Genomic DNA, 25,642 nt, shown 5'->3' on the forward strand with positions numbered 1-25,642 from the left:
ACAGCAGCCAAAAACAGCAGCTTTTCCTTTCCCAATACCTTTCCTTATACTAGTCTAAGGCTGGTCATAGGTTAGGTTATAACAGACAGGTGGTAAACCCAGGTATGGCACCGATCAAAATCAAAGACCAAATTTTTTTTTTCCCCCTCCCCCTCAGTAATGATGAATTGCATGATCAATGCAACCAGAAACCCCTTCACAGGCCATTTATAAGAACAGATTAGACAATGTCGGTATCCTTCATTATCAGACTTTTCAATGTCTGCTCTAAACTTCCACTTTGAGCCTGCTGATTTAGTTACAGGTCTCCAAACTTCTCTTCTGTTTTGATCTGCTTTACCTTGCATAGTTTTTCTGTTGAATTTTAGAGTATTTGTTCAGAATGAAGCAATGGAGGTGCCACTTTTGTAATAAATGTTTGTAATAAGTATGACAATCGTCAAGGTTGCTTCTTGGTATTTGTATTTATTAGTCAGTCTGTTAAAAATTGCAGTCATTTAACTGCTTTTATACAGGCTTTGCCTGTAGGAACTTCTGCAAGACAAGACAGCTTAATTTTTAAACCTAAAAAGCACAGGAGGGCAGGCTCTAAAGATTCAAGCATCCCCAGTTTTCAGGGAACTGGGTCACTTGATGCATCTACACAGTAAACTAGGACACACGTTCTCTGCACACATGCTGTCCTTCAGCCATTAGGAGCTATAGGACAGTAACAATGGAAAAGGAAAACACTCTGAAGAAGTAGGAGAGAAAGCTAGTAGCTTGAGTATCTTAATCCTACTTTGTTTTAATCTTGTTAGTTCATTTTCAGTGTTAGTTGAAGAAACTTCCTTTGTCATCGTGTTCAGAGAGTGAAATTCTATATATGCCCACAGAGTAATATCTAAAGTTGAAAACATAAACGTGTACTACAGATGACAGTATTTGGTTGATACAAAGTCAGTGTACATAGAAATGCACTACAGTTTACTTCCAAACATAGTAAGTCCTTCTCTGCATATTATTGTTTAGGACATACATGAATAGGTGTAATCATTTTACTTGAATTCAAACACAAAATTGTCCACGGATAGTATATATTATTTACATATTTTAATTGAGTAAACAAAAAGACTGTAGAAGACTGAAAATTACCAGCTTTGTCTGAAGATCTGTTGAACATATAACACTGTAAGCACTGAAGAAAATAATACTTCAGAAGGACCCCAACCTCTCAGGCACACTGAAAATTCTGCCTGTGTGTTCATACTGAATCAATCCAGAATATTAATACAGTACGAGCATCATAAAGGTCTAGCTGGGTAAAGTATATCAAACCACTTTATGCAAATACCCTTTCTTTTATTTCATTTACTGTTACCACACCATTTGTTAAAAGCTGAACAACACTGGCTGGTCAAGGAATAGAATATACAGAAGTAAACAAATCAGTAATCTGTATTCAAAAGATAATTTATTTATACTATAGCAAGTACTGTGCAGCTTTTCCTTAATTTTTTTAAAGACAACTTTCCAAACTATATGCTGATCAGCTCTACAGAAGCCAACACCTTAAGCCTTGTATTTATCCTTAAAAATTGTTGACAAAGCCTGTGTGCAGCTGTAGTACCTGACTGAAGGAAAATAACAATTTAATGCAGAATATTAATCAGAAGAGCAGAACACACAAAAATAGAAATACAGAAAAATATAATAGAACATTTTCTGTATAGGAAATACAGAAAAACTATAGTAAGAAAGAGAAATAGAACTCTTCTCTGTAAATAAAGTAGGTTCAAAGATCCAACATTTAAAACTTCTGTAGGGGTAAAAATGCCATCTATCTAAATGCAACAAGAAAAAAAAAAGTCACAGAAACACAATCAATATCCTTTTCTTGGTTTTCTTAAAATAAAGTACAAAATTATAAAGGAAGTAAACAATAAAGTATCTTACTCATCATTTTGAAGACCAACGTATCTTGGACTTGGAACCAGCATGACTCTAACATTTTCCAATTTTCCTTTCACAATGTGCATAAACTGATCAAGGTGACTAGAAGGTGGTTTTGTGGTGTAAGTCAAAAAAGCATCATCAAAGTTGATACAAAGTGTTTGTGGCTGATAATGATTCCCAAATGCCAAGCGACCCTAAATTAAAAAGAAAGGCCAATTACTCCAATTATGCACTGCTTTGTTTATATAATTTACCTATAATAATACAGATCAACCATCCTTATGCAAGTAAAGGCTGTGAACAAAAATGCTCGCCATAATCTGGGCATAACTAAGATTTTACCTCGCATATTCAAACACTCAATATTTTACCTCCTATGACCTCATTAACAGTTTCTTTGGCTTTTTTATAGGCTTTTTTTTTTTTTTTAAATAGGCAGCACTAACTTAAGGAATGCATCTAAACATCCCTACTGAAAGATGCAGAGAAGCAAAAGAATTTCTATAACACACAGTGCCCAGTTTAATTAGTTGATGATATTCTTGAAATCACTGCAAGTCTAACACACAAGTATTACCAACAAAAAGGGAATATTAGCATGTTTCCATGAGCACCAGTAGGATTTGCGACTGGGTCGGGGAGGTAGCAAGGGAGGAAGAAGTGATATTTTTAGAATATTTTCTTAAGGCATGAAGGAAAATAAAAACTCAAAAAGAACACATAATTAAATGAATTGCAAGCCTGACTTAAGAATATACCGCTAAAGGTGTTCATTATTAGGGACTCTTCACTTACCGTGCTCACATTGACTTTAATGACAGGAATAAGGGACCTCCATGAAGAAGAAGGGTCTTGAGATTCTGTTTTTACTTTAACACTAGAGGGGGGGGAAAAAAAAAAAGTCTGTGGTTTGTGTGTAGGTTTTTTTTTTTTCTTTAAATAAATTATTTTGCCTTTTCCACAGAAGAACTAGCTAGCCTTTTCTGCTACAAGACTTCAGCTCTTGGGGAATGCTCCTTCCCACAGGAGTCCCTCTGGTAAGGTACCTGCTAGCGGTCTACTGCAGAATCCTCCAGAGCCTGAAAGAGCAGCAGGAGGCAGATGCAGCTAAGCCTTGGGTGCTTGTATACTGTGAGTTGACACAGCTAGAAAACAACGGTGTCTTGTTTAACACAGAGCAATAACGAAATAAATCTTCCTTGGGGGAATCTTGGCCTGTTCTAAATAGTCCTTGAACAGTCCTTTTAAGTCTTTGGTGTGGTTTGTCACTTTCCAAGACATATCCTTCCCAAATGTGCAAGTCCTGTGCTGTACCTGTCAGTAAGGATGTAAGAGCACAACATGAAGAGATTGCCTCACGGGCACAGCCCTTACACAAAATCAAGGCTGCCGCACCATGCTGCAGCGGCCTACTATGTAATTCTGCCCTAGCCAAACATATTGGCCTAGCCAAAAGCAGTGAAAGGACTGAAGTCTCCTTTGTTCTCCTCTACTTCTGCCCATGCAGCACTGCTTGGTATGATTCTGCCCAAGGAGAGGCTTATCACCGAAATCTGACTCCACTATACATGAGCCACGTAAAGGAACTCTCTGCATCCCTGCACCATATGTTCTAGAGCACTCAAGAAAAAGAAATAAAATTATTAAGGAAGGAAAAAAAAAAAAATCCATCTATACACCAACACACACCCCTAAAAACAAAACCCAAGAAATCAGCCTAAGCTTAAAGGTGGAAAACCAGTAAGTCCTCCCAAGACCATATAGAACCTCACATTTATCTTGTCTAATCGATGCCTCGAGCAACTATTAATTCTACGGAGCAATTCCCCTACTATTCTGCAAATATAATCTTTTTCATCACATCCTCCCTTTCTAGAGATGTGCTTGAAATTGAGTTTTCAATCTGTCTCTCATCTTTGAACAAGAATATGCAGGGCAGTTGGCTTTTGGGTTTTTTTTAATCATTATAGTAGGAAGTTTGAGGGAAGGAGAAAGAGATTCAGACTGTCAGGAATGTCAGTGCAATTTCTCTCAGCTATGCTTAAACCATTCAGCTGCTACAGCATATGTTAACAAAACATTACCCAGTTTGATGCTTTGTTCTGAGAAGTGCTGAACTAAGTATCAAAAGGAACAACAGTTTACCTTTCAAGATTGGTATGCCTTCTCTGTCTTCCATTTATTTCTGCTTTTTCGTCTTCTTTCTTTGCTGGAATTATTGTGGGATCCAAGCCAAACAGTTCTTGAAGTTGTCCATAGAGTTCAGAACGGTTATACACATGAAATTCAAAGTCATTCACCATAATATACAGTCTTGTTTCTGCCTTTGGATCTGAACAAATAGTAGAAAAAGAAGGGTTTCTAATTTAACTCTACCAGTCCCCTACAATAACTACAATTTTTCAAATAGACACATGCTTTGCGATAAGAATCTATAGGGTAGCAAATAGCTGCTGAAACACATACTAAAAAGCAGTAAAAAAAAAAAAAATCCCAAAACACACACACACACTAATTACATTGTTCTAAGCAAACCAATAAAGCTTAGCAGACCAAGTTGTATAAGAAATATAACACCTGAAGGGCATTTCACTCTTAGGTCACAATCCAAAACTAAATCCAGGTAGGAATTGCACAAAATGGTAAGTGAGGGTTATTTAGTGTCATATATAAAAATAAACAAAAATACTATTAATGTACAGCACAGAAGCCTCAGTGGCAACCTCTGTTTTTCTTTTTTAGTACAGATAGCAATACTCGAGACTGAATAGGTCTCAAAAACTGAATGGTCTTCCAGCCAAGCTCTGTGATACAGAAGGCCTGAACTAGAGGAAGCCCAGAGAGAAACAGAAAATATTAATCTGCAGAGCTAACATGACTTTATATAATCAATCAACACTTTCACAAATTTTAAGTTTTAGCTAAAACATCAACTTCCCTTTTTTAAAACTTAAAAACAAGTTTAATACTGATTACATACAGAACCATGACATACTTTGACTTATTTTTGCCTTAAGATAGTATGACCTAATTACGTAGTTAATGTGAGAAAAAGCTCACACAATTTCCCCATAATTACCTAGTTAAGAGAGTGCCCATTACATATTCACTCAAGAGACCTGAGCTGCTCTAAAATATGATCTGGTCTAAGTCAAACATACTTCAGGAAGCTGAAGTATCAGTGTCTGTTACAGCAGTTCCCATCCTGTAACTCATGGAGAATGAGCTGAAGGCAACACTACTCTCAGACACAGGAAATTAAGAAGTTAGAGCTAACACTGCTACTGTCACACCTAGAAGAAACGCAGCAGCCCATAGTGTATCTGCCCAAGAGATTAAGTTTGGAGACATCTGCTTTATTATCTGAATTTTCTTTGCTAACAAACTCGCCTGTCGTCTGAAGTTACCTATCTACACAGTAAAATGTTCCCAACAAACATAACCCACTCTTCATTCCTCAAATCTAAATTACCACAGCAATCTCCATAACATTATTTAAAAAAAAAAAAAAAAGGTAAATTTCAGTGCTTTCTGGAGGCTCATTATACATCGCAGCTTTCTTGAACAAGAGACAGAGAAAGGTTAATGAGACAGTTTCAGTTCCTTCCTGGTTCTCATGAAGGCGTACTTCCTATCAAATACATTCACTGGCAATGTTAACATGCATGAAGAAGATAACAAGCAAAGGATGATATACTCAAACACTGAAATATACAATTATTCACCCAGGAGATCTCAGATTCGCCAAGAACTTACATAAATGTATTTTTTAATTCCCTAGAGGCAGTTATCTGACTTCATTTACTAAATGAAATTACATGCACTAATTCCTTTATTTAAAGGGAGATTTAAAAAAAATATATATATCTTTTTCTTCTCAATCATAAAAATAAGATTTGATCTCTTCTCCATACCTCAATTTATCTGCCTGAAACATTTTTGAAAAAGCAAGGAAGTAAAGAGAAGAACACCTGAGTATCATAGACTTAAATAATAAAAAGCAGCATGTACATATGTCATAAAAGAAACTATCAGACTGATACCAAAATACTGAAGTTTTTTCAGCATTTGTGGAAAAATCAAGGTGACTGAGGCAGTTAAGGTTTTGACATGTGCCTTCCAGAGTTTAATCAAGATGTATTATTCTTTACAAAACTCAGAATTAATCAAATGTTTATATCACACCCATCCAGATAATACAATATTAATACTCCCACTAGATATAGCATTTCATCAGAGGTTTTATAAGATACTATCTGTGCTGTTTAAAATGAAATATGATCATTAAGCACTCATATGAACTGGCAACAGTTACTCCTTTCTGTAACTTAAAAGTGAGCTAAGCCTGCGTACAGGGAAGCAGCAAAGAGGATTTCTTCACCGGATGTGAGAGCATTTTTGCTCGTTTCTTTAAGAGCTTAGTTAAGAAAGCCAGAAGAGTTCTGTGTGATCAGCTGTGACTTAGTGAAAGCTAATGGGAACACGAAACAAGCCACTACTGACAATATTTAAAAAGCAGAAGTGGTTCTCAGAAGAGTGTTTCTCCTTCCAAAAGGGCCTCTCAAATTGTACTATAATTTTGCAATATGAAAACTGATAATTTTGCTGTAGTACCTAAGCAAAGACATCTGGGGTGTGCCCTACTGGCAACACATTCCTCCCACTTTATTCCTAAGTTACTTTAATTTCTCAAGTACATACAAGTTCATTCTCAAGTCCCAGAATGGCTTAACTTAACTTTCAACGGAGGAAGATAATCCACATACTTGACATCTTCTGTGGAGCTCTTCCAACACTAGTATGACAAACATTGGTATGACAATACAAATATAGTACAAACATACTGTCATGATGACAAATGGACTGCACTTGCTAGGTCAAACTGAAGAACTTTTAAAACCCCAACAGCACATGCAACTTTACTATAGGAAAATCAATAATAAATATCCAACCATTCTGCAGTTCAAACCTTCTCTTCCGCAAGTAACACAGATTAACTCTTACGAGAGGCGTGCTTAAATTACAGTGCAAGACAGTAGCATTTACTTTGATTCCTGTTAGACATGCATTAATTTTGATATGTTCGTGTCCACCCTCTCAAAAAAGTGAATTTATCTCACGACAAAGTATTTCTCTTAACTTTAAAACAAACATGGAAAAAACAGAATGCAAAGCATTATTACTTTCCTTTTTCCTGACAACGGTTTAATAGCTATGTCTCCTCACACCCATCTCTGCAATCTACCCTTTGATTATAAAGTTCAACAGGAAGAGGACACCAAAAGGACTCGCAAAGCACTAACACCACAGAGCAGTAAGCCATTCACTGAGTATCATTAGACCTCTCTTTCCTAATAACCTTCATCCTTCTCCAAAAGGCTTCGGACTCTGCTTCTCTCGTGTTTTTGCTTCTTCGTATAATCTCACGAGACTTGCAAAGTCAGTGGCTCTTCGCAAGTCAGCAGTGACTGGCAGGCACTACCACGCTCTTCAGCTTATCAGGAAGAAGGTCAAGAAGCTATTTGATTAGAGCACAGATTCCACAAGCATGTGGAACAACACTCAATTGTTCTTACTTAAAGGAGTAAGAAGTTTGGAAGCTGAAGTTAAAATCAAGGTTGAGTCTAATTCTCAGCATCACGAACAGTTTTACTTTGGAATAACTTACCGAACATGCAATGTACTTAATATCACTCAATCTTTTTTTAAAAGATCACTTGTCTCACTTCTGAGGAAAATTCTATAGCTTAAGTGGGTTGGATGACCATGGAAGCCCTTTCCAGTCCTAGAATATGTGAATACCTGACTGAATTTCTATTCATTCTCTTTCCCCAAGGCCAGTGGGGAGTACGCCAGCCAACCTTCAGGACGTTCCTTCAGGAGATGGGGACGTATACAAACTTCAAGCACAAATTAAGGAAGACGGCTTTCAGAAAATTAAAAGTGTCCCAGTGCTGAAGTCCAGCTGCTTGCTTACATTTCTAACAGTACTGAAAATTAGATTACCAAATAGAGTCTTCTATCAAATCAGTTGATGTCATGCACAGATGCTCACCTGGAATAACCTGAAAAGGAGCTCCCACAGGGAGGCCTCCAGTTATTTCAGGATCCACAACCAGCCTCCCCTTTTTGCACAAGAACAACCCTCCTCCAATACTCTTAATATGTCACAGGAAAAATAGAATGAGACCACAGTATTTCTGCACTAACAGGGCTTTAAGTACATCACCACCATTAATGACAAAACTCCCATTATTGTAGCATTTTACTTTATTGTTAGGGATACCCAGCACTTCCATTGCAGAACAGGAATAAACACATAAAACCCACAACACCAAATGAGAAACTAACATTTATTGCTTAGATGCAAGTCCTCAAAAGTGTGTTTTTTCAAGCAAAAATATTAAAAGATTTAAGGTTTGTGTTTTTGCAAGAATCTGGTGGGTTCTCCTTTTTAATAGTATTAGAACGCCCAGTTCAGTCTACCCCTTTTCCTTTTAAAAGCAGCTCAGCTGTATTTTGTTTTACCTTTTATTAGAGACCTGAAACAAAGCTCTGAATCAGTAATGTCTAGCTACAGCAGATTTTCCAGTCACTCTGTAGAACAGCTGCAAAAGTAATCCTCGAACAAAACAGAGGAAGCTTCAAGATGAAATTTACTATCAGACTTCGCAATTTGTTCAGGTACAGATATTTCTAGCAAAGCACTAGGAAAAAAACACTTACAATAGACTAAGAACCATTGAAGATTTTATTTTTCCTTTAAGTTAAAAAGTAAAGCATCTCTGCTAAATAATCAAAAATAAAGTGAGTAAGGTTATTTTCTCTAGGAACAAAAGTAATAATTTAAGAGAGTATTTTCTTCAGACTATTTTGCTGCCAGACCTATACACTTCTGATTTCCACTATTACTTGGATTATTTGCCCACAAATTAGACTGTCTTAAATTCCAGCAGAAACAGCTAAAGCCTTGTAATACAACCAGGCAAAAATACCACCACAGATGACAGACATAACTATTTCTATTGCACTAAGTTAAATTAATTTTGCATTCTATGAGCCATTAGAGAAATGTATTTTAATTAGCAAATGAAGAAAATTCTATGAAAACCTGTTGGACAACAACTGTGACTAAGAGAACCTAATTAACTTTATGACTAGGTTCCACTTTCTGAACAAGTCTTCTTACGGTAAAGAGAACTTGAATAACACATTATCACCTTAGAAGGCTCATTAAAATGCAATGAGCAAATTTTCTACTTACTTCAATATTTTCGAAAGGTGTCTTAAACACCTGCATAGCATAGGTATACAGCACTCTACCACTGCTGAGTTGGTACTGACAAAGTGGCAGCGGTATAAGCTTTCTGACACATTTGAACAGCTTCACATCATCAACGGAGACTGCTTCCAAAGGGAAAAACAAAAACAAAACAAAAAAGTCCCTCCAAAGTTTATGGACCTCCCCAATAAGTGCCCTCCTCCCTAGTCGCAGCTACAGACAGCAGCCATGATTTCTGGCTGTGATCTGCCTTGATCCCTTTGAATTAACAGAATTGCGATGCTTCAAAAGCCAAAAGAGGCAGAACTTCAGTCACTCGTAAGACTAGATTCTAATCCTATAAGTCTAAGTACATATAACAGGCTGTTTACGTTAGCTCACAGTGCTTTTGCAGATACAATTAATCTCTTATCAGGTGACAGGCCTCCTATTCCAACCATAGAGAAGGAAGAAAACAAAGGAGTTGCTCCACACTTCCCCATCTGACCACAGATGTCACTAAAACACATGGTTATCAAACACTAAAGAACATCCCTTACTCTAACATCGTTGCTAAAATACTGACAACACAACAGTTAAATTTGAAAACTAATGTCAGTTTCCAGAATATTTCCCAAGTCTCTAATAATTTATCCCAGTTTAAAACTTCGCACAGAATCAATTATGTTTGGATTACAGTTAAGGAAGACTACTGTTACGGTTAATAGTGTTTGTCTCAAGAAACGCCCTGATAATTAATCCTGTATGTATTGCACTGTGTCGTACAAGTCTACTAACATAGATCAGGCAGTTAAAAAAACCCAATACCTTCAGATTGCTCAGTGTAGTTCAGGTACACAACAACAGATCAGTTATATACATACAATTGTGCAATTGAAACATTTTCTGTAGGCTGTAACTTAAATTTAAGCTTTCAAAAGTTCTTGAGAAGCCTACCATGCTGTTTCTGCTTGGGGTTGTACATCTTCCACCAGCGAAATATGATAAATCCATCTTGGATTCTAAATTGAATAAATTAGATAAAATAGAAGTTACAGAATTATTAGCTCACACTCCTATGTGCAGCTGCATGACATGCTGCCTTAGATACCGCAAAGATCTGCGGTTTCAGTACTGTATAAGCAGTATTAAAGCATATACAAAACATTAATGCCTTATAGTGCAATATTATACTAGTTACTGCATTAGCTGAACCTGTGTGTAAGCCCTTAGCCATTGCCTTCTGAAGGCTTTCCAACTGCAACAATAAGAGTCAAAATTGCAAAATATTTGTTAGTTTGTAGTTCACGTAACAAATTATTCTGCATTTCATTAAATACATGCAATCCACTTGGCCAAAATAGATCTTCAAAACTTAAGAATGGAAGTATGCAGGAGTGAAAGCTGTTAATACAAAACAATTCTCCTTCAAATTCTAAAATGTTTTCTTTTACAAATATTAAGGGCAACTAGAATCTTATCCAGTATCCAAAGTTTCAATTGATAATGCTCAATAGCAAATCTGTACCTGATAGACATGTCTTCTGTGATGTAATAGATTTCACGAACCATGACTTTTCCAGACAGCACAGAGAACGAGAAGGAACCTATTGCAAAAGAAAGTGTTTATAGGACATTAACCTGAAGCCGATGACACTATATTCCCCCCATCAAGAAAATAAAGTGTTCAAGAATCCTGAAATGGGTTTGCTGGATATCTTGATTTTTCCCTTTGAAAACACTGACTTTCAGAGGAAAAGGGAAGTCAGAAATTCAGAACATGCAAGACAAAAAAAAGTACACAAACCTAAAAGGTGCCAGGTCTGCCATCATCCAAGAATACAACCAGAAACACTAGTCTCAAAAATTCACTCCAAAATTCAGATGCCTTGTCAAGTTTGTCAGAAGACTTTGGAAAGCTATTTTGAACATTTATAGGATCAAGCCATTGACTGTCTAGAGGGTAATTAGAGAAATAAAAGTTCCCAACTAACAATTTTTTCAAATGGCTATCAAATCAGCAGTCCAATTCCTTTGACAAGCTGTGTTTACAGGAGGAAGGGATCAATAAGTACCAGCATGTAACGCAATAACCCATATTTTTCCTAATGCTTTTCACTTCATTCACAAAACATTTTTTAAAATATAATCAACATTAATCAATTGATCTAAAACTGTAAATGAGGTTTAATGTTATGTTTTTCTTACTGATTAAGTTTATAAAAAAAAAAACATATATTTGGCCAGCTATTTCCAACTGTCTTTACTTAACAGCAATTTCACAGACAAAAATTTTAATAGAAGTCTGTTGATCAAGTATAGCAGCCAGTATATCAGCTATATTACTGTTCCAAAAAAGCTGGATTTGAAGACAAATTCAAATTTGGAACTAATTTGGAAGGCATAAGTAAATTAATGCAGCTGTCTCTTCAGAGTGGGCGGGGGGAAGCATTGAAGTTTCTACTGCACTTACGAGTAATAGTTGCAAAAGTCCAGAACTTTAAAAAAAGTCATTCTGGGAGGCAGAGAGATGCAGGCATGAAAGAATAAGCAACAGGAAAATTAAAAGCACAATCAGAGCACAGTTGTGGGATATAGCCCTCTGTGACTCAGCATCAGATATTTTTGTAATGTGGGCGAGTGCCCAAGTGATTTATACTGACCTGTTTTATTCAAAATGCTTTAAATTAAAAAATAAATAAAGAAGAGTTAATGGATTTTGATGCAAGTGTTCTAATCAGTATAAATCCTGCATATTACAGTCCCAGTAAGGATTCACAGGATTAGCTGTTCTGACAGCTTATTCAAAAAGCAAGGACACTGGCATAATAAGGAATCAAGGCTTAAGATTGCCCTGTGCTCCTTTGAGCCCAGACCAGCAGCCACCATCCACACTTCTGATACAGTGGAGCCAGTTGCACAGGTGTGGGGAAGTGAGAAGCTGTGCCCCTCAACACCAAATTACTGGGCAGATTCAAAAACCACTCAGACAGATTCCATTGGGAGCTCAGGTCAGTCTTCTCTTTTAGAAGGCTGACCATTATGATATGAGGGCTTTGAGAAAGAGATAAAGGAGAACTCACACATTTACATAATGTATACAGACTAAACAGGAAAAAGTACACCTAATTTAGAATAAAACCTGTCAAGTTAATTTTACTATAGAACACTGAGGAGTTCAAAAAAATTGGGACAGTATTAGCAGCTGGGGGGCTTCTACCTACACTAAGAACTATCTCCAAAAGCGGAATATCAAACTTTTTCCTTTTTACATTAAATCCATGCCAATAAATTAGTATAATAAAGGAACATCTTGATTTTACCTAGAGTTTTTGGCAAATTAAGATGCCATGAAAAGCAATAGATACACACACAATTGCATTTTATTAATCATAACTTACCAATATGGATGTAGCCATGTTTATATAATCTGTTAAGAACCAATGTTAAAATAAGTCCAATGTTCCGGGAATTATAATAAGTTAGGTAGATAATCCATCCGCAAGACAATATTGTCGCTGTTGAAAGATTAAAATGAATTAAAATATTTTAAAAGGAATGCTGACCTAGATAAAAGCCTTACCTACCAAGACCACAAAGCACAACAACGTTCTTCCGAGTCTCCAGAAAAAGTCTGGAGCTGATGAGACTTTAACTTGTGTCTTGGGAGAGATGGTGCAAGAAGGGTGGGGGAAGAGGAAATGGGAAATTCAGAAAAGTATATAGATCCTTCATCGTTCTTCCATTCTCGAATTCATAAGTTTGACCTACAGAGGGCCTCCAAAGGGCACCACACATTTAATTGTCATCTCTTACCTTCCAAGAAGTTAAATTTCATAGATCAAATTACAATAAGCATTATCCCATTCATAACCATTTATGTTAAAACATCCACAAAGGACCTGCAGAAGTCATGCTACATTTCTTTGCCAACGCTCTCCAAAACACAAGCTCTAATAAATTTCTGGCCTTTCATATGTTAGCTCAGGAAAGTTTAGTATCACATTTGAAACAATATCTTACGCTGCATTACTCTGAGGAAGAAAAACGTATCATCCCTTGGGTTAGCAGAAATATATTGCACTGTCAACAGTTCAAGCATGAAATTTGTTCGGGAGAGGGGTAGGAAAAAAATTAGGTCTGCTAATCCCCAAAGTAATTTTTACTTCAGCTGATTAAGATCTAATAACCTATTTCTAACTATAAGAGTTCTCAAAGCTTCCAGAAGGACAAACTCAAAAGGAACAGGACTTCCAGGGAACGGACTAGTTCAAATACACTTTCTTGATAATTACAAATAAATTTATTTAATATAAAACAAAGTAGGAAATAAAGCCATGTTTTTATTGAAGGTAACTGTATTCATTACGCTAACTGAACTTTATACCAAACGCTTTTCATTTACATATACTTTATATTTTGAAACCTTAACTTTAACGTGCCTTCAATGGGAAAACTGAAGTACAAAAAAACACGGGTACAATGCCTTTGCTCTGCAGATAGTTGAGGCGACCGATACTTGGGTTTAAATACTTGAACTGGGCTAGTCAAGTACAAAAAAATGTCCTTTTTACTGCACCTTAAAGCTTTTACCCCTTTGCCTGTGGCATGCTCCATTGCTTTGTAACAACATCTGTGCTTTGCTGACAACAATGAGAAGGTAGAAGAGAAAGAAAAGATGATTGTCTGACCTTGTTTTTTTCCTACTGGAAAATGGGTTCACTGTTGCCAAAGTTAAAGCCCAGACAAGTAAGCTGCATGATATGCAATCAAATCTCAGGGAAAAGTTTTGTGTAGGTGATCACTTGAGGGCAAGGGAGGGAGGGTTAAGGCTAAATTGCAGGAAAGAAACTGGCGTTGGCGTTCAGTAAAGGCATACTCCAAGGACAGTATTTACCTTACCCAGTTTTTAGATGAGTAAGCTGCTCCTCCATCAATGAAGGGAGAGAGGTGGAATGACTCACATTCTAAGGATCTTATTTCAGACAAACTAAATCTGATATTAAAGTTCAACTAGACACTTAACTTCTAGATACCTAAAGTCAAGAAGGTATAGCCTCTTAAAGTGACAGTTAGAGAAAAAAAAACAGCAAACTAGCGCAGTTTCCAGGCACTGCGGTTCTAATCCTCTGCCTTTACCACTAGTCTCACCTCTGGCCCAAATTGCACCCTTTTCTATCCCCTCACTAAATTTAGTCTCCGCTACTAAATGATAGACCCACTAAGAAAAAAAAAAAAAAAAAAAAGGAACACAATTTGCAAAGTTAAAAAGCCTCATCATGGAAATTATGTTTTTGCCTTTGAAGTGTCTTCTGCCAGCATGTTGTAGATAAATACAGGATTCAATAATACTGGAATTCACAGAAAGAGTTACGACATTCAATTTTACAGCTGTTGAATAAGTCAATGCCAACTGAAATTAGCCTTTACTGCAAAGGGACGCTGCACAAATAGCTCAGGATAAACATCACCTACAGAATCATTACAACAAAAACTGAAACTGTTGAAATTCACGAGTTACAGGATAAAATGCAGTTTTAAATCAATTATGATAGCAAGCTTTTACATTAGATTCAAATACAAAACATTCGTTTGCTACAAATCCTGTTGCACATTTAAAGAGTGTGCAGCTTTCTTAAAATAAGTCATTAACTACATCTGTAACCTAAATAGAGTACCGATTTTACAAAGTAGATCTTACAAAGCTGCAATCTGCTGGACAGTTTTTCCGCATGCTATTTTAAAGAGTTATTTTGGAATTAGGCAACAAAACTTTTAAGAAAACGTTCATTTCTTGAATTCATCACCTCTTCTATGGCATCAATATTTATCTATTTCAGGAGCAGACAACTAGACGACACTTTTTTTTCCTGTTCTTATAACAGGACGTCCTTTATCAGTAGGAGAAAGCAGAGGAGAAATGTGTGGTTAAAACTGGGTCAGTTAAACATTATTACAAGTTTTGGATACAAATATATTAAAGTAAACTGGATGCTATCAGGATTTTCTGTTTGCGTCGTTTTTAAAATCCCAAGAGACTTGTTAGAACTAGAGAGATCAGCAGCTCCTCAGAACTGCAAAACTATACATCAGCAAATCTGCCTTAGAATAAAAGGATGGACCAGACTATCTCTTGCAGATACAACCACTCCAATTACCTGTGAAGTAAACTTATAAATTGAATATGCTTAAGCAAAGCTTTCATTTTAATTTATAATCATTACATGGAATTGCTTATATCCTACTTACTTTTTAAGTAGTATTACTAATAGTTTGCTCAAAGAATCTAGTGCACAGAAGGAGAAGGGAGGAAAGAAAAACTTCACAGGCTGCAAATCAACACATTTATTCTTTGGTGGAAGACACGAACATCTTTAAGTCTCTATTCAAGGCTTCTGGGGAACAATTTTGCAGATCTCTCTTCATGCCCAGTCCACATTTCAGCATCAACAACTATCAGCATGGTGACTTCCCTTACTTTCACCCTAATTACACACAAAATTGTTGACTCACACATTCTGAGAGGAAATATTAAAGGTGAAATAAATAATATCCAAAAATGCACCCTAAGGTATTTCACCAGTGCCCTACCCATTCAATTTGGCCTACCGAAAAATAATTCCAGGCTATCAACAGCCAACAGATGTGTTTAACTTCTCAAAAGTCAAAAAAAAACCCAAAAAACAAAAAAAAACAAAATACTTATTTTTCCTCTGCTGCCACTCACTCTCCAGATCCAGAATCAAAGCTGAAAAGCAAGTACTGTCTACTTTTGGAAAAGCCTGAGTTTCTCAGTTACTTCTAGCAGTCTTATCTGAACCTGAATACAACAATCATTTTGCTCTCCCTGCCCCACCTTTTCACAGATTCCAGAAATAAGACTATCTGCATACAAATATGAACAATATCAATATTATAAAAAAAATCAACATACCTAAAACAGGAACGTTTACAAAACCAGATTGCCCATAATTGAGTACAGTATGGTTAGGTTTAAAGGCTTATTGTGGCACACAATTTAGTCTAGAAGTTATGTCATTAAAGCCTTTACAACGCTATTCAAACTACACATACCATCTTAAAAGGCAGATATGTTCATATTAATAAAATGAAGTTATTGTGCCTGCCTGTAGTGTTGAAATGGTAATCCTTTGTTAAGGTATTACACTTAATCACCAGCTCAGTTCTCACTGAGGTCTTATTTGTAGCTGTTGTAAAGCATCATTCCTCTGCACGTTTTACTTATTTCTTGATTGCCATAATAGGACCAGCATTGGAAGCAATTCCATATTTTTTTTCTTTCTGATTTACTTAAGTCGCATTACCATGTATTACTAAACAGCTGTGTGACAAATGAAAAAAAACAACTTTCAACATTTTGATGTCTTTTAGTAAGAAATTCTAAATTGGTGCAACAGCATTTAGAGAAGCACATTTAAAAGCACTCACAAAAAACATTTAACTAAAATAGAACAGATTCACCTTACCTACTAACAGCCAAACTACATTGGAGTCATGTTCTGTCAGGAAGTCTTCCAATTGCGTGATACTTGGGACAAAACTATCATTTTTCCTTTGATCCATTGCTAAGCTGTTTTTGTATCAGCACCTATAGAACTGAAGGCAAAAATCCCAAATGAGTAATAAGAACAGTATAGTTTAGAGTATGTACTACATTAAACAATACTTAACAGCCTGCTTTAAAAAAAAGAAATCCCATGCTCTCCAAATTTAGTAGTCTGAATACCCTATACAACATATAAAAGCCAAATACATTCAACAATTATACTATAGCACTAAGTCAAAAGGAACCTGAATATAGGAGTAAAAACTAACCTATATTCATCTAAGCATTCTAGCATACAAAAAGGTAACATAAGACAAGTTGCACACTTCACATTCGCATATTAGAGATTTGTTCTACGGAACATTCCTGCCTGAGCAGCATTAGTCAGTTTATTTCAAGAGAACTATTCTGCTTAACTAGCGAGTTAAATATCCACCATCTCAGTATTATAGCTTAAGCCTCCAACAACTCATGTATTTTATACCTCTTATTTCTTACACCCAAAATGCCAAACAGTCCATCTGAAAAGAAAAAAAGATGGTGCTATTTCTGCCAGTGAGATGAACAACTCCCTAAAGGCTATGTTTGCTCAATTCAGGTTTGCCACTGAATTTTGTGAATCAACGTTACAATTCATGCTGTTTCAGGATGTTTACATAAGAAATTTACTCCTCATTTTAACAGGTAGTGACAGAGAACAGAAAGCAATTCCCTATACCAACAAAGAAAAAGAGTCCTAGCCCAGGATACCAATTCTGAAACCTGTTTTTAATTGCCAATTAATTTAATTGCTCAGAATCTGGAGGCTCAAACTGTATACTGGATATGCACAGATAACTAAAAGTTGAGAGGTAGTTAAACTTGTTATAGAGCTTTTAATTATCATTTGTAAACCTTATTAAGCCAACATTTCAAAAGATGCTCAACCAGTTGTCTTAAACACATACCCAAAAAGCATCTCTAAGTCACCTGAGAGGTAGCTGCCCTACAGTTCTTCAAATACATACAGCTGCTGAGGGAGAGGCCACATGTGACCACGGGCAAGTAGATTAAGGAGAATACCTTCAGGCTTTCCCATATTAAGAGGGGGAAGCCGATCAGGCCTTTACAGGAAAAGCCCTTCATCACACTCTACACAGCGCAGAGTGCAGGTGGCTCCTTTCATGGCCTCAACCTGATATTTCAGTTACACCATTCCAAAGTGAATTCCTTGGAGTATTTAACTACATTTGAGCAAAGAGCAAAATTCAGACAGGGAGGAAAAACATATTAGCATGAGATTATATTAAGGAATCGATACTTAAAGCAGTTCTACATGTCATTTGTTCAAGTGCTACCTTTCAGTGCGCTAGGGGCCTTTCCCCATATGCTCCGGCCAGTAGCACAGAACGGCTGCACCCATGCAAGGCAACACTGAAGCGTACACTTCCAAGCAATCTTTAGGAGCTACAGAAAGTTCACTTAGCCTCTTTATTCAGTGAGTCTAGTGGTTCTCTTGCTTTAAGATGGATTTGAATCAGCTTATAAAAAGCGGCTACACAGTGCATCTGCTATATAGAGAGCACAAAACCAGTCCTTCTGATCTTTTGCACTTACTCAAGCCACCCACAAATCATCTTGCAATTGGGTTATATTAATTGTGATTAACAGGGAGTAGTTCAGCTCAGTAACATTTGCAATTACACAGCAGCATTTTATTTGTATTAGTTTAATTTGAAGTCTTGTCCCTTGGACGTAATCTGTCAAGCTTTCTTACCAGAAGGTAAGTATTAACTCTGCCCTCCTCTTCCCTCCCACTTTTTTTTTTTTTTTTTTTTTTTTAAAAAGTACACCTTCCAACTCCTGGCAACCTGTCTTTGAAATCAACGTTAGCATTCAACCCACAGAAAACAAGTAGTTTTATCTCCCTTTCTTTATGAAGTTTCTGATGATCTCCATCAAGAACTAAAGAATGTGAAACTAAATACCATTGATAAAGCTTTGCTTTCTGAGCAGCATAAAATATCAACTATTGCAAAGATGTTAAACATTAGCAAGAAAAAACAATTTATCCCTTTTTTTTTCCCTGTAATATCCATACTATCCTCTCAGTAGTTTAACTTGGAAATAAAACGTGGCTGGAGGAGTTCAAGAAACCTACTTTAAAAGCGTTCATATCTCACCTACGTTTGGGGAAATTCAATACTCTGATTCAAAGAGCCTGCACTTTGAACTGAAACATGGGCACAGTCTCAAGGAAAAGTATTGGCAGTTTCTTCACCCTCCTCTTGTGATAAGAAATAATAGAATAGGGAAGAAAAAACATGAAAGCAATAAATAAAAAAAACTCCAGACATTGTTTCCTGTAGTGATGATAAAGCTCCACTATAAACAGGAAGAATAAGCATCATGCATGAATATTTTTAAAAATAAGCCCTTGTTTTAGAAGGGACATTACAATGGCAAACTCAATTATATAATGGTAGTGCAATTTGCTTTAAGCCTTTCACAACACCCTAATTAAAAAAAAAACCAACCCACATGCCATCTTGCATTATGAAGCAGATGTGCAGACCGCCTATAAGATCCTTTAACTTGTGAATGACAGAGGAACTGGAGAAACTGAAGTCAATATATTTCAGTATAAAGTTTGCTTAATGAAAAAAAAAAAAAGATTTTGTGGTTATACAAGAGAAAAGAATCTTTCTTTTGTGATCAAGACCACTGTGGAAATGGTGCGAATTAATGGGGACCGCCTATTACGTTAAAGAACATCACTGTTTAATCCTCTAAGAAAGCCATTTGTGGCCTTTTTGTAAGAAATTATCCTCCAATGTTACTTGATACTAAGACAGACTATTACATACTGTTATAGCTCTAAGGAAGGCTGTAGCAAGACAAGTCAAAGATTGCAAGTCATGGGAACCTGATATTGAATTAAAAGACTCTGCTCATCATTTTTTGTTATCACTATCCCAAGCATAAACTGGATATCCTTGAAAGTTTTCTGGAATACATTTGCTATTGGCATGCAAATAAACACAGGATTCCCACACCAGTTATCACTTCTAAATCCATCATTTTGGAGCCCCACAGTTGATCACCTAACACGCTGCCCCACTACCACGCAACTTTTGCCCTTGGTTGGCTTGATCAAGTGTCCTGAGGAAGAAACAGCAACAGTGAAAGCGTAATCGTTCAGAAACAGGCAGCCGTAACACTTGCACCAGAAGCCGGCTCTTGGTGTCACAGAGGAAGCAGGTGTTTTAAATAGATTATAAAACAATTTTGTCCATACGAGCTAGTGTAACAGAAGGGGGAATGCATACAGCAACTTAAGTAGTACGTGCTATTTATAAAGTCCTTGTGCATTTACAGAGCATGGAGTGCAGAGAGGCAGGAGTAGGAGCAGGACTGTCAGCAGAAAAAAAAAAACATTGGCTTTTCAGTAGCTAGTATCTGTCCTGAAAACACAGCATCTCTTTCTGGCAACAGCCCTGATGATCCTGCTCTTGCCTTTTCAGATTCCATGCCATAAATACTTTACTTGCACACTTAAACTGTGCCTACTGTTTAGGCTACGGCGTGCATCCCTCCCTCTTACATCTATTCCTACAGGCAAAATTACTTCTGAATCTGTGGAAACAATTGCACTTTTCCAGGAACACATCTTTGACCAATAGCTTGATATGCCTGTAATTTAAATGCAAACTGTTACTGTATTTTTCTGAAGTAACAAGGTACTTTCCAAATTTTAAGGGACTGCTTTTGAAAGAAAGATCTAAGTCTAGATGGAGAACAAACTCTTAACATCTCTACCAATACAACAACAACAAAAAAAAAAAGCACATGACAAAGAAAGAAGAAATCCAGAACTTCACATTTACCTCTCTGCATTTATTTCAATGTGTATTTTCTCACCATCTTTACTGCTTTATAATGAGTCCAGTAAAACAGCTGGCACAATCCAAAAGCATAACTTTTTTTTGTTACGGCCCCAAAAAAACAGCACATCTTTACTATTCAGTATAGTACTCATGGCTTTCATTACTACAAATCATGTTAATACATAAAAAAATTTATTCCTTTCCTCCTGGAAGGAGAAAAGGAACAGAAGAGGATTGTGTGGCAATCAAGTGATAGAATCACAGCGCCTTTCACTTGTATTCATTTTCACAACAGTCCTTTAAGGTGATACATAATCATCTTTCTATAAATGAGATACCTGAAACAGAGAGAGATAAAAGGCCAAACACACAACTTACGATGCCCAAACTCAAATACTTAAGGGCTGCTTTTCAGGAGCATGTTTAGAGCACTCGATCTGTTCAAAGCAGTCACTGGACTTGCTTGAAGATGTGAGGATTCAATATTTCCAAAGATTTGCCTCAACTGGTCACATAGGCATTATTTATAGGAGAAATACAATTAACTGACACCTGAAAACCTGAGTTTTAATTACCTGAGTCACACGTTAATCAGTTACTCTCATTACTGAAGTAGTAAATGATAAGGAAAAAAAAAAAAAAGAAAAAAAAAAAGAGGTAAGTACTCTTATAGTCCTGGGGGATGCACTTCACTTCCAGCCCATTTCCTGTATTTCAAACTCTGGTCGAGTTTGCACAGCACTTATTCTATTCCTAAAACCAGGTAAAAATTAGTTGCTTAAAATCACTTTAAACCTATTTCAATCACAACAAACTAGCCTCACTCTGAGGCATCAACACTTACCTCCGAGAAAAGAATACTCTGCCTGAACAAAGTCAGTAAAAATTTACAGAAAGCATGCATATATACAAGATTAAAAAAACCACCATCCAATAGCTTGACTGATAAGACACAAAATATACTTTTGATACTCAGATTTCATATTACACTTAACTTTGTTTAGATAGTTAGCAGGAAAAAACAGTGTATTTTTTGTGCAAAAAAAAAGTAAGAAAGATGAGCCGCTCATTGACCCTTTGAAGCACCTGGCCACAGAGTGGCATAACACCCAAAGAGGACACACTGCAGCATTCTCCTTCGCGAGAACTCAGTTGCTTTAGCAGAGATAGCTGAAGTAAGTGAAATAGGAATGTAACTGTAAAAGGTCTGTCATATACCTATAACTGAAGATGAAAGCACTAGATATTTTATTAAGTGCCTGAGAATATTAAGCAACATGGGTCTTGAGGCTGAACAAAAAGGTGGGAGGGGAGGGGAACAGTTTTATCCCATTCTTTGTAACGCTGTTCTTCTGGGGCACCTTGTAGAAGCAGCTAAACAAAACTTGTATTCAAAGATGGGGAAAAAATAACATTTCATAATGTTGAAAAGAAACACTTGTTTATAGTCATGAAGAAAGTAGGAAAATAATGTATGCTACTGATCCTCTCACTTTACTAGAATTTATGGAGGAATTAAATTGCAAAATTGAGTTTATCCAGCTCATTCCTCAAATCTTCATACAAATCAACTGTTTACCAAGCCTTTGTTGATTAGAAAGAAAAACAAAATTAGTTTCTCAAAATAATAGGCATATTTAATCCTCCTGATTATCAGAAGATACCTGTCATTGAGGCCACTCTACTCGCAACTTCTACAGCTACTCCCAACTTCTACAGCAATTACAAGAAAGTGGAGTTACAGTTATACCCAAAATATCAGATTAAACAATGGCATATAAAATTCTCTAATCTAAAATGAATTTACCTCATATGCACGGGTGCATGTCTAGTAAAGAAGCCACAACCACAAAGGGTCAGATAAAGTACATTCCTTAAGGAAAAGGAAAGTAGCAGCACTTGAGTTCTACACCTTCAGTCATTTTCTTGCAGTTTCTGGCAACACTTACTACAAAAATCAGAGCTTTGCTTAATTAAACAGTATTAGAAAAGAAAGGGATCTCACAAGTGGTACACATAACCGATTTTTTCCTCTGAAGGTGTAGTGATACTGTCAGCACCTAGAAGGTTATAGGCACATTTTACAAAATTAAAAAGGTGCCAGCCTTGGCTTCTTTCCCAAAACACTCCAACTAGGTCTGGAGACTTCAAAGCAGTCCCAGTACATCCTAGGAAGTTCAATTACTCTTCAGTCTACAAGTTAGGGAAAGAGGAAGGAAGAGAAAGCAAGCTGTTCTCAAAAACCACATACGCAAAAACACTCTAAATTACAGAACCTGCATACAATCTGGTAATATGAAGTGTTGTATTTGCTTTATACCTTAGAGCCAACTAACGGATCAAAAAAAAAAAAAAGATAAACTGCCCATTTCCCTTCCCCCCTTTGCTAGGGCTTGAAGTAACAACAGCAGTAAGCTGTTAACAAACCAAAAGAACTGTTTTAATTACACTAATGAAATCTTGCTATAACCTCAAACGGAAAGAGCTGAACTAAAAACAGAGTACAGGAGAGAGTCACACCTAGTTGCACTGCTCTGTGGACAGTAGTATTTAGATATAATTTACAGTATACTAGCTTACTGTTAGTAAAACATGTTCACATAGGAATTTACATTAAAAACTGAATTATGTCAAAAATAAAGTTGCAGCTCTTTAAGATCTTAAGAAATAAACATCATTCTTCCAGCAGTCTTCCTGAGATTTATTGTATCTAATAGAGAAAGAGAAACCAGCAGAGAAGCAGATACATTAAGAAATGTGTATTTTTTAAAATACCCTTTCTACAAGCAGTTAGGAAAATAGAAAAAAAATAGTTTAGCATGAGAAGTTTAGACAAGCATCACTGCTGAAAAGGGGCGAAACAGAAAAGTCATTTGCAACTCAAATCTACTAAGGCAGTATCCAAAACAGTGGAAGTGACATGTTTTTCATTTCAAAGCTTTTGAAAATAGTTGATGCTCTAAGTAGGCAAGGACAAGTAACCTAGTACTCAATACTAGAACAGCCAACATGTAATATTCCTTGCATCACTTTACTTGCAGTTTAGCAACACCTAATGGAGTTTTGGATGATCATTCATTTAATTTTACTTCAAAAAAAAAAAAAGAATCTGAGATTATTGTGTAAACTACGTCTCCCAGACTTCTCTGGGGAAAGAGGGTTGTTTTGTTGTTAACCCTACCAGCTTTTTATATTGAAGATAAAGAACAAACAATTGAATCTAAAGTTTTATAACACTAGAAATAAATAAGAACTTGCCTTATTGCACACTTCTATCTAAGAAGAGACGACCTCTCCTTTGTGTGGCCTGTCTCAAAGACTTTTTTTTTTTTTTTTTAAAACTGCAACATTGTACCTCTGAATTATTCTATTAAGCTTTTCTCATCTTCCATATGAACTTTTCCAGAGTCTTTCAATTAAATTTCTCCTCCGACACCTCACCACAGTTCGGGGGAAGAGGGAAATCACCATAAGTCAAATCACAAATCAGTCTTATGGCTACTACTTATACCAACCCTCTGAAGTAAGCTAAATACAGAACATTATTAGTGTTTGTTCCAGTCAGCAGTGAACTCAAAGATCTTGACACAGGAGCAAGTTGCTTTGGGATAAAGAGTTACTAGGAAAAGGTAATGTATCTTAATCCCACTGTAAATATAAGATAACTTTGCATGCCATTCATAAAGAGTGGTAAACTCTTGCCTATTTCCCACAGGATGAAATTATACAGAAGGGGAATTGTCAAAGAGCAGCTTATGCACTTTCCATATGCCAAAGTTTTCTAGCAGCATACTCAAAAAGTGTGAGTTACTTCATCATACCATACACAGGATGAGAGCTTACCATGAAGTAGTCCTGGACAGCTGTGCATCTTCACCCGACCAAGTGAAAACTCTCACCATCACTAACATCTACTCAGGCATAAACCTGTTCACGAACATTGTGCAAGCTCAGGCCACAGTTCTCAACTAATACCCCCAAAAGGCCACTTGGAGCCAATTGCCCAATTAGTACCATTTTACCAATTATCTTTTGAATGTCCAATTAACATATTTTTACAAACAAGAAGGCTACTTCCTCCTAGACTCCAGTTTTTCTTATGAATTGCCACAACTTCCAGTCCAACTATTTATCTGATCATCATGCATTTTTTTCATGTAAAACTAGGGAAAAAAAGATATCGTTACATTAAAAAGAAAGAAAGAAACAAACAAACAAACCACCAGATAAGTAGAATTAACTAACAAACAAGTTGCTATGGAAGTTCTTCTGTTGTGTAACTACAGTGGTCTTTCCCATACTAAAGCTTTTAAAATCCAAAAAATGCATATATCGCATTAGAGCATTGCTGTAGAGATGTTTCCTAAGATGGGAGATAAATCCAGCTGTAGATCATGACTGAGATACTGGACATATGTTAATCTTTAAAATATACATCCAGTATATTATATTGGTAAATTACATTTTCATATTAAAGTGTTTCATGTATTCTATTAATAATGTGAAGTAGAAAAGAAATTTTACTACAGCTTGAAGCACATTAAAAAGTATATGCATTTTATTTTAAATCAGCACCTATATTAAACTCCCTAGGGGTCAAAGATAGTGACAGGGATCATCTTTCATCTGCCAGTGAAATGAGAGTGAAACCTTCCTTGTAGGCCAAACAGGTTGGAAGTGTTCGGTCCGACCACAAACACTTTTTGTACTATGTTAGCTTACAGAAACACACAGAAAGGGAAAACAGGAACTCGTGAAAGCTCAACTAGTTTCCTCTCCCGTGCTTTCCACAAGAGAGACCTGCAGACTCAAGAAGGAAGTAAGGTGCTCTTAATACTAGGGCAGAACACAGCCGCTCCCTTGGCAGGGCAGGGAGACGCAGGCAGACCCGCTCTGCCGCTGAGCGCGCGCGAAGCGCGGCGCGCCCCTCCTGCCCCCGAGCCCTGCCGTTAGCTCAGCCTCGCAGCACCGGCTCCTCGCAGCCCGCGGCTCCCGCACGCCGCAGGCGAGGGC

The 25,642-nt window shown here is 36.7% G+C and overlaps 1 protein-coding gene across 14 annotated transcripts in view; it reads right to left on the reverse strand.

Annotated features, from left to right (window-relative positions):
• The window catches only part of BLTP1 (bridge-like lipid transfer protein family member 1), a 303,766-nt gene that overhangs the window by 277,703 nt on the left and 421 nt on the right, over positions 1 to 25,642 (reverse strand). For all 14 annotated transcript variants that reach the window (XM_068941642.1, XM_068941653.1, XM_068941643.1 and 11 more), the window contains exons 2-8: positions 16,684 to 16,813; positions 12,598 to 12,714; positions 10,725 to 10,803; positions 10,154 to 10,218; positions 4,081 to 4,267; positions 2,731 to 2,812; positions 1,936 to 2,129 (exon numbers count right to left, since the gene is read on the reverse strand). In XM_068941642.1, coding sequence (XP_068797743.1) covers positions 1,936 to 2,129; positions 2,731 to 2,812; positions 4,081 to 4,267; positions 10,154 to 10,218; positions 10,725 to 10,803; positions 12,598 to 12,714; positions 16,684 to 16,780 — 821 coding nt within the window. In that variant the 5' untranslated portion in view covers positions 16,781 to 16,813. The remainder of the gene's footprint in view (positions 1 to 1,935; positions 2,130 to 2,730; positions 2,813 to 4,080; positions 4,268 to 10,153; positions 10,219 to 10,724; positions 10,804 to 12,597; positions 12,715 to 16,683; positions 16,814 to 25,642) is intronic.

Source organism: Struthio camelus, chromosome 4 (genome assembly GCF_040807025.1).
Source record: "Struthio camelus isolate bStrCam1 chromosome 4, bStrCam1.hap1, whole genome shotgun sequence".
Classification (NCBI taxonomy): domain Eukaryota; kingdom Metazoa; phylum Chordata; class Aves; order Struthioniformes; family Struthionidae; genus Struthio; species Struthio camelus.